This window comes from Chrysochloris asiatica, unplaced genomic scaffold (genome assembly GCF_000296735.1).
Source record: "Chrysochloris asiatica unplaced genomic scaffold, ChrAsi1.0 scaffold00051, whole genome shotgun sequence".
Lineage (NCBI taxonomy): Eukaryota > Metazoa > Chordata > Mammalia > Afrosoricida > Chrysochloridae > Chrysochloris > Chrysochloris asiatica.
Window position 1 is genome coordinate 16,295,701 of NW_006408569.1, and position 16,760 is coordinate 16,312,460.

General features: G+C 42.9%; 1 protein-coding gene across 2 annotated transcripts in view; it reads right to left on the minus strand.

Moving 5' to 3' along the window:
- Positions 1 to 11,472, minus strand: part of GRIA3 (glutamate receptor, ionotropic, AMPA 3) — a 491,170-nt gene extending 479,698 nt beyond the window's left edge. For both annotated transcript variants that reach the window (XM_006862852.1, XM_006862853.1), the window contains exons 1-2: positions 11,111 to 11,472; positions 9,786 to 9,944 (exon numbers count right to left, since the gene is read on the minus strand). In XM_006862852.1, coding sequence (XP_006862914.1) covers positions 9,786 to 9,944; positions 11,111 to 11,219 — 268 coding nt within the window. In that variant the 5' untranslated portion in view covers positions 11,220 to 11,472. The remainder of the gene's footprint in view (positions 1 to 9,785; positions 9,945 to 11,110) is intronic.
- Positions 11,473 to 16,760: the final 5,288 nt, after the last annotated feature.

Sequence of the window (16,760 nt, forward strand, 5' to 3'; positions counted from 1 at the left end):
TATCCATGAAGAAGGTCAAATGTGGCAAATATGTGAAATGTATTTCAGGAAGTCTTTCCCACCCTCGAGAGTCTCCCAGTGCTTTTTGAATGCCTGCCATTTGGTGCCCCACTTCCTTGGGCAGATGCTTTGTTCTGGCCCACTTACCTATTTTGGAAAGCTTCCTCTGAGGATCCTTCAAGGTAATAGGTGGTAATCTGAACAAATCATTCTTATTGTAATATTAATGTCCAATAAAAATTTAACTAATTTCCATTTTAGATTGCATTTTAACAAAAGCCTTCAGTGCAGTAATCCGAATAAAAGGGGGCTTCCAAAAGTTGGTAAGAAATGGAATTAAAATATAGTGGCATTTTTCCATGGACTTTTTGAAGCCCCCTCATAAAGGGATCTGTGAAATTTTAGACTCAATGACAGACTGTTGTGGTGGGCAATGATTTGAGTAATGAATGCCATCTGACATGACATTGGGTAAGCTTCTAATGACTTCCCTGGAGCAGAAATGTTCGAAAGAGACATTGAGCTCCTGTGCACCTTTCTTTCAGGCAATTTTCAAGGGTACCCATAGCTGTGGAGTTGATTCTGACTCATAGTGATCATATAGGACAGAGTAGAACTGCCCCATAGGGTAAATCTTTATGGAGGCTGGTGGGTTTGTACCGTTGGCCTTTCAGTTACCAGCCAAGTGCACCAATTAGGTTCCTTATACGAGTACACACCTTGAAAGTCAATTTTTCAGACTCTGGAAAAGCCAGATAGAAACTGGGTTGTGTTGTGCTTCTTGTTTTTTTGTTGAAGGGAATTTGGACAGCTGAGGGAGTATTACATGACTACTTTTAGAATCCCTTGACCCAGAGAAGCAAAAAGGACAAAGAGTTGAAACCACATGTCTGTCTGTCTTAGCACTCCTGGGCAAGTTGTTTCTAAAAGGGGCATTTTAGGGTGTGGTAGGAAGTCAAAAAACTGTCATCCTGCCCATGATCTACTTCCTCACCCTGTCTGCCTTCTAGTTCTTCAGACAGCTAACCATGCCACCTACAGACATGACTAAAATGGACAGAGTTGTTGGGAATATGGACATCCTTGGATCAGAATGAGCCAAATGTGTTTCCTATAGCATCATCTTTGGAAGGCCACTAGGTAGAAAAGTGGGTGCCCAAATAGGCACTTTCAGTATCCTTGATCTGGACCTTCGCTCCTCAAAGTGTGGTTAGGGGACCAGCAGCATTGGTATCACCTATGAGCTTGCCACGAATGCAGATCTATTAGATCATTATCTTAACAAGATACATTAACTAGGTGATTTGAATGCACATGACGTTTCAGAATTGTTTCACTAGATGGAATAGTGACCCATAAGGTTAAGGGATTATCACCAGTTGTGTTTCTTCTCTTCATCTTTATTCTTCTTCTCCTGTCTCCATAAAAGGACAAATCATGGTTGTGTTGCAGACAATTACTAACAAAACCAGTAGCAGCTAGAATGGAGGAGTAAGGAGGTCCAGACTGAGGGATGTAATACTTCTCTAACCAATGTTCAAGAAGAAATCCAGAAGGGAGTATGATGGATACTTCCATTAGGAGAGAGGCTGGAGTATAAGTTTGAGACAAGGAATGGGTGGGATGAATGACGTGGGGAGAGGAGCCTGCTTAGCTTGGATTTCAAGTGCTTCCAGAGGTTCTATTTAATGAATGTGAGGGAAATGCTATCTCATAATCATGACCTTCCATATGCCATCTCCTCTCTCCTCTCTTGTCCTGTCCTGACCTCTCCTCTCTTTTTCCCTTAACCTTCCTTCTTTGCCAGTGTATTTATCACCAATGCCCAAATAGGCACTCTCAGACTCTACAACAGCTTTTAATATAAAATTAATCCTTATAAATTGGTTGCTTACCAAATTACCCCAATAACTTTTCGAGGTTCAACCTGGACAATCTAAACCTGCCTGTGTCTTAGGTGTTCCTACTATGTACAGATTGTTCTTTACTCTGGCCTATAAAGGTTTCCCTTTACATTAACAACCTGCGTTATGCAGATGATACAACCTTGCTTGCTGAAAGTGAGGAGGACTTAAACTACTTCCTGATGAAGATCAAAGATCACAGCCTTCAGTATGGATTGCATTTCAATGTAAAGAAAACAAAAATCCTCACCACTGGACCAATAAAAACATTCTTATCAATGGAGAAAAGATTGAAGTTGTCAAGGACTTCATTCTTCTTGGATCAACCATCAACACTCATGGAAGCAGCAGCCAAGAAATCAAATGACGTATTACATTAGGGAAATCTGCTGCACAAGATCTTTTTAAAGTGTTGAAGAGCTTGAGGACTAAGGTGCACCTGACTCAAGCCATGGTGTTTTCAATAACCTCATATGCATGTGAAAGCTGGACAGTGAATAAGGAAGACCTTAGAAGAATTGATGCTTTTGAGTTATGGTGTTAGAGGAGAATATTGAAAGTGCCATGGGCTGTCAAAGGAACAACAAACAGATCTGTGTTGGAAGAAGTGCAGCCAGAGTGCTCCTTGGAGGTCAGGATGGCCAAACTTCGTCTCTCATACTTTGGACATATTGTCAGGAGGGACCAGTCACTGGAGAAGGATGTCATGTTTGGTAAGGTGGAGAGTCAGATAAAAAGAGGAAGACCCCTGCAAGATGAATTGGCAAAATGGCAGCATCAATGGGCTCAAATGTGGCAATAATTGTGAGGTTGGCCCAGGACTGGGCAGTGTTTCAGTCTGTTGTGCATAGGGTTGCTATGAGTCGGTACCAACTCAATGGCACCTAACAACAATAATAACATAAATGCCTCCCATGACCAAGGCAGCTGATCTTTGGATTGGATAAACAACCAATTTTCACTAGATGCAGAAACACCCTGATTTGAATTTCTTTCCTTGAAATTGAAGCAATATGAAGATGGCTCATATGGTAACTGGTTTTCAAACAAATACTCTCCTGTTAGGTACATTAAGGAGTCCTGGTGCGGCACTATGGGTTAATGTGCCAAACTGCAAAGCCATTTGAACTGCAAGGTTGGCAGTTCAAGCTCACCAGTTGCTCCTCAGAAACCCTATGCAGGGTTGCTATGAATCAGAATTGACTTGATGGCACTTAACAACAACAACAGGTACATTAAGGAGTTTGGTGTGGTGCTGTGGGTTAATGTGCTGGACTACAACGTCTGTTTGAACCTCAAGGTAGGCAGTTCAAGCTCACCAGCCGCTCCTGGGAAACCACATACAGGATTGCTATGGGTTGGAATTGACTCCATGACACTTAACAACAACAACTAGGTACATTATCTCTTTATCTGCCACTTGTAACTAGATTCTTGTGTTAGATAATAAACTGTCACTGCCAAAATATAATGCAGGCATTGAGAAAAAGGGATTAAGAACAGGGATATTTTGATGGAGAAAGAGCAGGAAAACAGTTTGGAAGTAAGTTTAATATAGATGGGGTACCAGAATCAAAGGCCAGTCAGTAAGTAGGCAGTTAGAGATCAGCAAAAGGGCATGAGCTGAGCAGATAGAGAAGGACAGAGAAATAATGGCAAAAGGAAGAAGAGGTAGAAGTGTGAGGAGAACACATTCTACATTTATCCTCTTGCCAAGGACTGGGCCTTTTTGGGGTCTGCTGCTGGAGCTCAGGGCTCAACTCATCACACACATAGGCTGAGGTTATTTGTAGCTCTGTGTCTGGAACCCAGACATTTTCCAAGCGGCTCCCAGGAGGGAGGGAGTTCCTTCTGTGTCTGCACAACTCCCACATTCCTGCTGAAGAGTCCCCATCACCCCTATCTGGGTTTTAATTGCATCCTCCCAGTGGACATGTCATCTTATTAGACCCAAAAGAACAAGGTCAAAACTTAATTTTTTTAAAATGGACCAGATAAAGTACACAGATGATTTTTCCTGACCTTCAGAGAAAATAGAAAGTTTTAGAACAGGTTCTTCAAATATATTTTCAATCCTGATCTAAGAGGTTCACAGTTAATTCATCTGGGTAAGTATCTTTTACCTCCTCTCCTGGTGTGGTGCTGTGGGATCAGCACTGGACTGTGAACCACAAGGTGAGGGGTTCAAACCACTCAGAAGCCCTGTACAGAGTAGTTATTAGTTAGAACTGACTTGACAACACTTAACAACAACAATGACATCAACAACTCCATGTTATAAATTATACCTTTTCAAATTCTGGTCTTTTCTTATCAGGAACTACAATATGTCTTTTAATTCTTTAACCAATGTATAAAAATGATAAATCTCTTATATACAGAGACCAGCAAATTATGATGTCTAGGCAACTTCATTTCTTTTCCGTCTGTTAAAATGAAACCAGCCTATAACCTCTCTACCCATACAATGAAATTTTTAAATGTATATGCCAGAAGTCAAATGCATATAATAAAAATTTCAACCAGCCCAACTCTTCTCAATCTTGGGGAGTAGAGAGAGATGCAGACATGGGGGGGGGGTGTCCATAGAAAACTTGTTTCATTTTTAGGATAAAAATCAAAATTACAGAAAGAAGGAAAAAATCATACCCCATTTTATAATAAGCATAGATCAAGAACATAATAATTCTTGCTTCTTCTCAGACACCTTCCATGCCCCTCTCTCCATTTAGTAGTTCAGTAGGAAGCTCACCTTTAAGCCTGCTGATTGCCATCTATTTTTATAGGCCAAATGAATAACCTCACCCTCCTCCCTTCGGCCCCCCCCCATAAAAAGTAGATTAAACACACACACTAAGCCCTGTGAGAAGGTGACTTAAATCTTTGACTGGCACCAGTGAGGCAACCTCTTTGTGCTTCAGTGGGCTAAGCCAGCTGACCAGAGGGGCTGAGAAGTGAGCTAAGCTAGTGAGGTTACTGAAGACAGGTCAGCAGACAGGAGTTGCAAACGTGGGGGAATGGGGTTGGAGGTGTTGCCAGGGCAGTTGACACTGGTTAGTAGGTGAAGATTTGCAGGGGGGTGGCGGGGGAGTTCTTCATCCTGGTTCCAGAGCTTACATGGAAAGCATAACAAACAACAAAACAAACAAAACCCACCAAAGAGCAGATAATGGGATCAGGGGAGCCATTTCCTTCCCAAACTGGACTTAAACAGTTAAAAGGATCTTGGCAATTAGGATAATTAGATAATTAGATTGTGACTCTGTAGGCAAGAGATGGAAACCTATCTGGTTAAGTACACTTGGTAGCAAAATGCACTTGGATATAAAAGTAGCATGCTCTCAGTTAGCAAGGTGAATTTCAAATGGCTTAGAAAAAAAAATTAATGGAATACAAATTTGCAGCTGATGGGGTAGGTTTAACCAGAAAAAGCTATTTTGCCTGGAGCTCCATTAAAGCCTACATTCTTTAGTCCCACTCTCAGTCCCACTATCATCGTTGTACCTCCATCAACAGATTTTTATTTAAGCCAATGCGTTTAGAGCACAATTCCGTGGTGAATAACCTTTAAGGTTACATTTGCCTTTTCCTTGCTTCTTGCAAACAGTGCGTAATCCACGAGCACATTTGTTGGCTGTAAAGGTGTACAACAGCAATTTTTGCAATGACAGTGCGGAGAGGGAATATGAGATCTGTGTGCTAATGAGCTGACACTGCAGAGGCTGGGGTGATGTAGTGGGAGTGCACTACAAGTGCACAGCAGCAAGACACAGGAGGGGACTTCGAGGGAATCGGCATTTTCTGAGGAACCAGAGCAGCCACACCAAGTCAATGGGCCACAGTAGTCCCTTCATGTTTCTACACCCCAAAATCCCTGGGATGATCAAATCTGGTTTTTAAAGAACAGATATGTATCCTATAACATGTGTGTACTTCTCTTCATATATACTGATTGTGAGTGTATGGGTGCATTTGTGTGTGTATATATATGAATGTGGTGGTGGTGATAATGGTTGTGTGTTGTGGTGTCAGTTCTTACAGCAACCCTGTATAGGGTTTCTCAGGCTGTAAATCTTTATGGGAGCAGAAAGCCTCATCTTTTTCATTCGGAGTGGCTGGTAGATTCAAACTGCTGACCTTGTGGTTAGCAGCCCAACTCATAATCCACTATGCTACCAGGGCTCCTGCATATGAATGTACGCATCACGAAATCAAAATATTCACACGCTTCTTTTCTCTGGGGTTAGCTAGCTAAATTGAAAAGTAAGACAGCAAACCCAATTAATCCCTATGAAATGGGAACATGTGCTCCAAATCAGATGCGTCTCTTTGATAAACTTCAATTCACCTCTAAGCTGAGATCCCAAATGAACCACTTTTCAAAGCCAGGGAGGCTTTTATCGGCCTCTTAATACATGGAATGAAGTTGGAGTGTGTCTTAAGCAAATCTGTTGAGGGTTATACAAAAATTGGTTGCTGGTGAAGAAGAGTCTTTAAATAACTGATGCCTGGAATTCCTCTGAATACATGGGGTTGGGGTGAGGATGGTGTAGATAATGGGATCAGGGAGACAGAGAGCAGGGACATACACAGAAGGGACACACTTTATTATTATTATTTGGGTATTTGTTTATAAATGCCCTAGAAAGTGTGTGTCTGCCTCTGGATGAGGAAGCAAAAAAGAATTTGAGACTAAATCAATTCTAATGCTAGAGGAAGCTGAATCTAGGGATTCCTGAATGGGAATAGAGAGAAATTAATTTTTGCTAGGAGTCCTGGTGTGGTGCTTCAGGTTAATGCACACTAGACTGCAAGGTCAGTTTGAACCGCAAGGTCAGTGGTTCAAGCTCACCAGCCTCTCCTTGGAAACCCTACACAGGTGAGTTGGAACTGACTCGACAGCACTTAACAACAACAAATGTCACATTAGGAGCCCTTGTGTGGTGCTATAGGATAAGAACTAGACTGCTAACTGCAAGGTTGGTAGCTCAAACCCACAAGCCATTCCTTGGAAACCCTATACAGAGTTGCTTTGAGTTGGAATCGACTCAATGGCACATAACAACAACATGTCATATTGAGCCAGATAGGAAAGGTGGGTTCTCAGATATGGACTCATCTGGGGTTTTCTCTCATTCTCCCTAGATCTCCAGAGAGAGACAAGACAGAGGACACAGGGATTTCTCTAATGGTAGTGGGCATCATCAGGGCAGTCAGTTGGACAAATGGAACCTGGGATCAATTGCCAGGCTATAGTACTAAACTAGAATTGTACACTGGAATCTGAGATGTTTGGTCTCTGCCTCCACAAGGAGAGAGCAATCAAGGGCAGGGGGAGGAATGAGGTGCTCCAGGGCTCCCTTGGCTCCTTGAAATGACTGGTTTCTGCATTCAGAGACTTACAGACTGTGGCTGGACTAGTCATCTTTCTCATACAAAACCACTAGGCAGCAGCTGCCTGGAGACAGCTTTGAGATCTGGCCTCTATTCAATGAATGTGACATTCAAAGAGGACTGTTTAGAGGATCAGAGGAGATGACAGCTTTCCTCTCTGTCCTCTGAGCTGTAAAGTCTGAGAGTGCAACAGGCTGCTGGGCATACACCACTGTTTTCTGGAGATTTCTATTGTATATATCTGTATGTGTCTGTATGTACACATGTCTATATAGCTAAGGGCAAGGTCACCTTACTGTTTTGCCCTTCTTGTTGACCTATGAGCCACAGCTTTTCTAGTATACTCTCAAGCCCCCAACCATAACCTAGCCTTAGTAAGCAGAAGTGCTGTGGATTTAGGGCAGGGAATTTGATCATTCTCTTTTCCTTTTCCATGTTTATTCCTTTATTGCCCTGGAAGGTAAGGCATTAAGGCAACTAAATGTCGATGTGGTTGTCTTATTTCCCGTTTCCAAACCTGAACTTTTCACAGGATGAGGATCATTTCCTGCTTGCTCCTTGAGTAGGTTTCAGATGGCCCTGAACTGGCAGGTGTCAATCTGGTTTGACCATAAAAACGATGTTGAGAATCTTGGAGAGCAAATCATTTCTCAGAAGCCAATTGGCTCTTTTATTCCAGTCCTCATCAATGGAAAGATATAGAAGGCAGTTGAAATGAATATTACTAGTTGTTAATAGTTAATAAATCCTGAGAGTGTTATATTTGGTTTTAAATCTGTTCTAATTGATATTAGGAAGCTGCAGTTGAGATTAAGCCTCCTGACAAGATCATAGTGCTGTAAGATCAAGAGTCAGATTTGTGTTGTAAGTAAGTGCTGTGGAGACAGACTAGGATTACCGAAATAAAATGCGAAGTATAGACAGACATTTTGTAACTTTCACACTTAGCTGGAATTAATAAGTTCCTATTTTTGTCAATGTTGGAAAGTCAAAAATGTCAAATATGGAGTAACTCGGAACATGTTCATATAAGGATCTCTATCTCCAGCTAAATTTTTCTTAAAGCGGACAACTGTCACATTTCTTGCAAGGCACTTCACCCTTATCCCTATGGTCCAAGTCTTCAAATCCAAAGAACCTGTGCCCTTTGAGATCTGTTCAACAGTTTTTGGAAATCACAAACAGTCTTTGGAAAGCAGAAAGATATGAAGAAAAGTCACATACAAAGTTTCACCCAGGCAAACATTAAGTGACGTTTCTCCCTTGTTGTTGTTGTTGTTAAGTGCCGTTGAGTCATTTCCAACCCATAGTGACCCTGTATAGGGTTTCCGAGGACCATTGGTGAGCTTGAACTGCCTACCCTTGTGACTCAAAGACTTCACAGTCCAGCCCATTAACCCACAGCACCACACCAGGACTGCATTACTCCCTTGGAAGAAAATTACAAACAAAACAAAAAAAAACATCCAACTACACCAGCTTTAAAAGCAAAAAGCCTGCTTTTTGTCATCACCAACCTAATTGCTGTGAAAACTTTTAGTGAAATAAGCTTAGATGAAGAATTCTCAGTGTTTCTCACAGAACATTTTCATTCAAGAAAAATCTATGGGTATTAGCCATTTGGGTACCTATGGTTTTCTCTCTCAAAATGTCCCCTTTGCAAAGGACTAATCATGGGGCACAACTATATATTTCAGAAATGGCTTTGGGGCTGAAGCAATTCCTCCCTTTTGATATTCCATTTTCCTGCTGCAAGCTTCCTCCCACCCCCACCATGCTTGCTTTAAATTAAGAACTATGTAGTCCTAAAGAGAGGAGTCCTGTGAGGTACGCTGAGGGAAGCTTAAATAGCTTTCTATATATTCAGCTGAGCTCAATTTGCCAAGTGTTCATCACTTGGAATCAGGTTGTAGTTTTGTCACTTCCTATCAGAGCTTGCTCAGTAAGAAAGGTGATATAGTCTAGGATAAAAAGAGGCCAGGGAACCCAGCCTGATCTTCCCCTCAAGGTCACTTGTTTGCAGAATTTCTCCAATTTGGCTCCTACATATTAGGCAGTTGTCAAATTCATCTCATCCCTACAGCCAGGCACTAGCTTGTTAAGCGAAGTGCCTCCTCAAGTGACTGAATCAAGAGGCTGCTTCTTGTTTTAATCTCATCTGAAAACACTGTCTGCAACAACCATGCTTTATATTTTCCTTTTTCCAGGAAACAAAAGGGTATGGCAGAGGAAATGCCAACTTATCCGGGAGGAAAATGAAACTTTTACATCAAACATTATTTATGACAGAGTTTCCCCCACTGCCTAAACCCCTCACTCAGCAGGATCCTTTGGAGTTGATTTATGCCGCATGAAGCATGAAACCTGGATAGACGAGAGTCCCTAAAAATGTCTACTGAGACAATCACAGGCAGACCCCAAACCCCATAAGCAAAATGCAAAGGAGGCCCCCTAGGCCCCAATGGGAGGAAAAGCCGATCTACTTACAAGCATTAGTCACAGAAAAACTATTGGAAGAATCCAAGTGATCGACGTGGTAATTCAAATGAAAGGGCTTCTCCGTGGTGTTCTGGTTGGTGTTGTATAACTGCACGGCAAAGCGGAAAGCGCTGTGTTCCTGCACCGTGTTTCTCATGAAAAGTCCACCTACAACCAAACAGAACGAAATTTGGCTTGTGCCTCCCAAGTCCGGTTAGAAATCGGGAAGCCTTACAAGGCAGAGATACCTCTCAGTGGTGTTGGGATATGCGATTGATGATTGATTTTTCAACCTGTGTGTCTTTCAAGACTTGTTAACTCAGATTTCCGCCAAGAGAAACCCGGTTTCCCTCTAACCTCAAGAGGAGGAGGTGGAGGCTGGAGCAAAGGAGGAAAAAGGAAGAGGAGGAAGAGGGGACTGCTTTGGGGCAGGACATTGGAACTAAGAGAAATGAGTGGGACTTGGTTTCTTCTTAGGCTGTAGCCTCCTTTGCCATCACCTCCCCATCCACAAATTCCTGCTGGCTGGTTCATCCTTTCCTGGCGCAAAGGGAAAGGTTGGGAAGAAAAACAATTTCTTCCTCCCTTCCTATCCCCATCCAGTACCTGATTGCATCCCCACTCCATGACAATATATGGGTTTGGATCAGTAATGGCAACAATTGGAACTTCTTGACTTGTAAATACAGACAGAAGCCCAGAGAACTCCCTCCCCACGTCCGGGAGCCGGGTTCCAGACAGACACAGAGGCAATTCATGAATTCATGGTCTGCGTGACTTCGCAGCTCGCTCGCTTAGCTTCTCTTTTCACCCCCGCCTTCCACCCATCCGCTCCCAGGCTTGGCTGTTGCCCCGGTCTGGGAGACCCAGGGCGAGCTCCCTCCTTCCCTAGGACTGGCTCGTCTCCCTGCAGCCGGGAGCCGCAGACGCGGGACCGTGCGCCTCTGGCCGAGGTTACGCGCCCTGGTGCGGCCAGACAGGCGGTATCACCCTGGGACAACTTCCAACCGTGGCATGCACGCCATGGTAAAGTCCAGTGCAGCGAGCCAAAAAGCCACGACTCATGGCCCCCTTGCAGCCTCCCAGCTTTCTGCATGCTTTTCCCCTGCCCTGGTCAGCGCGGAAAGCCGGGTAGCACCAACCCCCATCCCAGGAGACCCCTCTCTTGTCCCCGCTGCCCCTCAGACTCAGCCGGTCGCTAGGGCTCGGCTCCCCGTGCCTAGTCCATTCCCCAGGCAATGCAGGACAGGACCCGTGACTGCCATAGCCCCGTTGGGACAGTGGTCTAGGGAGCAGGGGAGCCTGGCCCGACTGGCTCGCTCGCTCACGCTTACCTATGCTGATGGTGTTGGGGAATCCTCCGTGAGAATGACCCAAAAGCCCCAGGACTAACAGGAAGAATGCCCGGAGCACGCTTTGCCCCATTTTCTGCTGCCTGGCCATGCTACGCCTAAAACGAAGCTGACAAGAGCATGGGCGCAACTCCGGAGTCGTCAAAATAATAATAGAAAAAGAAAAAGATTTCGCTGGCTCTTACACCCCCTCCCCTCAACTTGCTCTCGCTCACTCTTCCTTTCTAGCCCACACTAGTCCTCCTCCTCCGCCGCCTCCTCCTCTTCTCTCCTCTCCTCTTCTCTCTCTCTCTCCCTCTCCCTCTCTCTCTCTCTTTCTCTCTCTCTCTCTCTCTCTCTCTCTCAGGCTCTCTCACACCCCCTCCCCGCCCCCACCTCACTTCTGTCTTCACACCAATCTGGAAGGCGGGTTCATTGGCTGCAATCTCGGTTTGCCAAAGCGATCTCTCTCCCTATCAGAAAGAGAGAGGAGAGAGAAAAAGAAGAATAAACACCTAAAACCCAAAACAAAACAAAAAAAGACAAAGCACAGGGAAAAAAATTAAAAACAACGAAGAAACGAGAGAGAGGGAGAGAGAGAGAAATTACAAAGAAAATGCGAGACTTTCCCCCCTAAAAAGATGGTGGGTATAAAAAGGGGGAAAAAGAAGGAAAGCGCTAAAAGGCTCAGCGCCCATGAATTGGGCTTTTCCAATTGGGCCGGTAGGGGGATATTGATCAAAGTTGATCTGACGTGGAATTAAAGCCGCACACTGCTTAGCTCCACTGCAAACTGCAGCTGTGGACTGCAAAGCCTCAGTGCTGGCGTTTGTCAACACCAGAGATGGGATCAATAGAAATACACCAGTCCTCATGTGGACCAGCCCTTCAAGCGGTCTCTTCCCTGCTCCCCCACCCCCCACCCCCCCACACACACACCAAAAAACTGCATTGCTGCTGCGTTTGTGTGTCTGTCTTAAAGAAGGGAGGATATGGGGGTTGGGGGTTGGTGGTACTCTGGAGTCTACAGAGATTCAGAGAAGCAGTTCCCATCACAATGCGCCCGAAGATGCTGCGCATGCCCGGTCCCTGCCGCTCAGTTTTTACAGCAGAGACCCGAGGGCGAGTGGACAACACCCCCTACCCCTGCAGCTTTGGGAGACATGTCTTTCCCCTTACCCAATGCTGAGGCGAGGGCTGGGGGCTGGGACTGGATAGTGTGCTTTAGAGGGTGTAAAAAAGTATGTGCTTGTTGTTGTTAAGTGCCGTCGAGTCGGTTCCGACCCAGGGTTTCCGAGGAGAAGCTGGTGAGCTTGAACCGTTAACCCTGTGGTTCAAACCGACTTTGCAGTCCAGCTCATCAACCCACAGCGCCACACCAAGACTCCAGTACGCGTGTTAGTGGAAACTAAAAGGTTAATGAAAAGGAGACTAGGTCCCACCTATGGAGGATGAGAGAGGCGTGGAAATGATCTTGGATGAGGTTGAGGATTGAAGGATAAGGTTAGAGGAAACTGTCTCTGGATGCCTTGCTCCCTTGGTGTTGCCTCTGGATATAGCAGCCTAGGCTCTTGACTGATGACTCCAGAGGTTATCAGTTCTCCTTGTCTCTTCTTCCACTCTCTGATCTAAAACAAATTAAGGACCTTTGAAGTCATACAGTCCAGCCTCGGTAGTAGCAAGGAGTGGTCCCCTTTGCAGCATCTTGTCTATGAACTTCCTGGACTATGGATTCCTCTTTTCAGCATCTTTCTCCAGCTGTGACAAAAAGAATCTTTATCTTCTAAGGCTTTCATTCCTATCCAACATCTACTTTGCAAGTTTCTTGTTTTCCCTTATACATCTTTCTTCTCCTATACCTTATTCTCCTTTGTATAGCCTATCTTTTAGTGGAAGTGAAAGATGAACCTTTTTGTCAGTGTACAGAAAACTGATATACCTGGGACAGGAAATAGGGGACATGGTTCCAGTTGGTACATCAATTACTCCAGAACTTTGGATTTGACAAGACATAGGCTGGAACCTACACAAAAAGGTTTCAGACCCTTTGGAAACCAGAAAAATGGTCCTAAGTGTGCCCCAAATTTCTATCTACTCTGATAAAGTTCAATCTCTTCCTACCTTGCCCCTTATGGAATCTCATTTGGCTAGTTGGCGGCTAGGATTGAGGGAGAAAACTTCAAAACACGGAAGACTGCTCTTGTGGGTATTAAGTAGAAACAGTAGATCCTGTGGGTATTAAGTAGAGTAAAGGAGCAAAGAGAGACAAGGTTGGTGACCTCTTGACAAATGTGGAGAGTGGGATATATTGCTTCGGTTAGATAGATACAACTCCAGGTTCAAGTTTAAAATTCTTCACATAAAGACAGTGAATAACTTTGAACTCTCAATCTGTCTGAAATCTAGTTTCCTCATTTGCAAAGTGAGAATGTTAGCATTTCTTTCCCTGTAAATTGTGGAGCAAAAATGAGCTAATGCATGTGAAAGGATCTAACTCAGTGTCTGACTCAGAAAAATCAATAAGTGTTGATTTCCAGACTCCCTTCTTTCTCTCCTTTTAAAAGTTTTTCCCCAAACTCCCCACACTGTCAATTTCCCTACCCCACCCCCCAACCATCCACACAACCTCAGACTCTGCTTCTTGGTCTTTGTCAGTGTTCCACATCAAAACCTTCCAAGCATAGCCCCTCAAGAGTCCTAGTAGACAGGAGAGGTTCTGGTACACAAATTGATACCAAGCTTTTAATGGCAGGCAGTGACAATTTAATATTAAAAAACTTGACATGTAAAGAATCTCCACTCACTTGGTATCAGGCATTATTCTTTGTCTGTGTTGCATTTTTAACAAGAGCCTTCAAAGCCTTTACCTAAAAAAAATACTCTAATGAGGAGATTTTAGTTTTGATTTCAAGTGGGTGGCTAACACATTTTGCATCTGGGTAGGGGTGTGGCCTTCAGTACACCTCACTTCAGTCCTGGAAACAACCAAATTCCCACCTTTGCTTGGCTAGCTATATAAGAAGAGATGGTAGAAGAAATTTGTGGCTGTCTTCACTGTCATTTAGTTTGAAGAATACTGGGGATGGGTCAGTAACAAAAGATGAGAGGAAGAAGGACATTTCAGTGTGTCTGTACTTAAACTTTTCCCATTGAATGAATCATTGCAAAAGCCCTCTATTCCTTTCTTTTGCTCCTTCCCTTCTTACTCACAACCTTTCTTCCTTTATTTTACCTGCTGCCACCCTTTCAACTCTAAGCTTCCTGTGGCAGTTGTTGGTAGAGTTGGACTAGTCCTATATGAACTAACAGGGGCACAGTGGTTGATATTGTTGTTGATGGAAAAGCCCATATAATACTTGCAAATTCTTCAGCAATTTATACTTCATTTTTTAAAACTTCCTTGGTTTCCCAAGAAGGTGCTAGAAATTATGATATTAACATCATAACCACAAAAGGTTGCCAACAAAGACACAAATCTAGCTCTCCCTGTGTGGTTAAGAGGTATCACTGCTGGATTCAAGATTACTTGCTAGTATTAAAATCTAGTTTGCAGTTTTAAATTAGTTCTGTGATACACTATAAACTAGTAAAAAAATATTTGGGGATTATAATTGAAAAGTGAAAATTGTACTTCTTTTCATGATGTGTATGTTTGTTTTAGGTTTGGGATAGGGACATTTGTGCAAGCAGAAAGAAATGTTGAGCAGTGGAAATTTTTATTTGGGGGCTGTCTGTACTATATATTAATTCTCATACTTGCCAACCTTGTAGATGAGAAAAACAGCAGTAGAGAACATCCTGGTTCATTATTGTTTTAGTGCTTATGAGTCATTTCTGACTCATAGACCCTGTAGAGCGTTTCTGAGGAGTAGCTGGTGGATTTGAACCACCAACCTTGTGGATATCAGTCCTGTGCTTATCCTACAGTGCTACACCAGGAAAAGTAAACTTAACCAAGATACTAAATCCTTTAACATAATGTAATGATAATTTCTACGTGTCTGATTTGAAACTTAGATTTCAACTAACATTATCGACCACCTGCTATATAGCAGATTGTATTAGACATTAAAGATATAGGGAAGTGAAACAGTTTTTACTTTGAGTGAATTTCAAGTTCAGAATAGGAGCAGATGTATCACTGGCAATGACAATGCAATGTGATAAGTGCTGTGAAAGCAGAAAGCACCAGGTACCACGACAGCACAGAGGATTGTGTTTCAATATCTGAAATAAAATGTTTTCCTTACCTCAAATTCAATCTCATGTTGTTAAAAAGAGAAGATTAAAAAAAACAACAACATGATTTCTAAAAACTTTACCTACTTTAACATTTTACGGATCTATTAGTCCATGATTATTGTACGGTGAGAAAAATAGTCCAAACTTCATCCTACATTCTAATCAAGGAACTCAATTAGGTACACTGATTCTCTATAGCTGTCTCTTGCACTTTCATTCCTGGGTTCTATAGACAGAAAGTAGAGAGTCTGCCATATCTGGAGTCTCAGGCTGGTGTGACATCTAAGAAAGTGTGGATCCTCTATCCAACTTCTCATCCCCTCCAAAAAAACATCTTTAGAAATCCTCTAATTCCATGTCAGCTTTAGTGCTACTGAGGTAATTTTCACTCCTAAGGAACTATATAAAAAGATTTATAGCTGTTGTAGTTGTAACTGGAGTTCTGGTGTGGTGCTGTGGGTTAATGTGGTAGACTGCAAAGTTGGTTTGAACTGTAAGGTCGGCTGTTCAAGCTCACCAGCGGCTCCTCAGAAACCCTATACAGGATCTCTATGGGTCAGAACCGACTTGACAACACTTAATAATAACAACAACAAGGAACTGAAATTAGAGGCATGGGCCTAGTTGCAGCTGCTTCTTGTGATATTTGTGTGTATCAAAGGAGAAATATCATGAATTTGGGTTAAATATGCCCAGTGATAGCTCTATAACAACTTTCAGGAAGAGAAAGTCACACAGAGTGAGCATTGACTAGTGGAGTTGTATTTATCCCAAATTGCTTTCAGGTTACTTTACTTTTTATAGATACCAAGAGGCAGTTGTTCGAACAAAACATCAGAACATGAAATGGTTTAAAATTAAGACAGGTGTGCGACAAGGTTGCATTCTTTCACCATACTTATTCAACCTATATGCTGAGCAAATCATCCGAGAAGCTGTCTTATATGAAGAAAAACATGGCATCAGGATTGGAGGAAGACTCATTAACAACCTACAATATGCAGATGATACAACCTTGCTAGCTGAAAGTGAAGAGGACTTAAAATACTTACTGAAGTAGATCAAAGACCACAGTCTTTGGTATGGATTGCATCTCAATGTAAAGAAAACAAAAATCCTGACCACTGGACCAATAAACAACATTTTTATCAATGGAGATAAGATTGAAGTTGTCAAGTACTTCATTCTTCTTGGATCAACTATCAACACTCATGGAATCAGCAGTCAAGAAATCAAATGGATTGCATTAGGCAAATCTGCTGCATAAGACCTTTTTAAAGTGTTGAAGAGCAAAGATGTCAGCTTGAGGACTAAGGTGCGCCTGACCCAGGCCATGGTATTTTCAATTAACCATGCATGTGAAAGCTGGACAGTGAATAAAGAAGACTGTAGAAAAATTGATGCTTTTGAG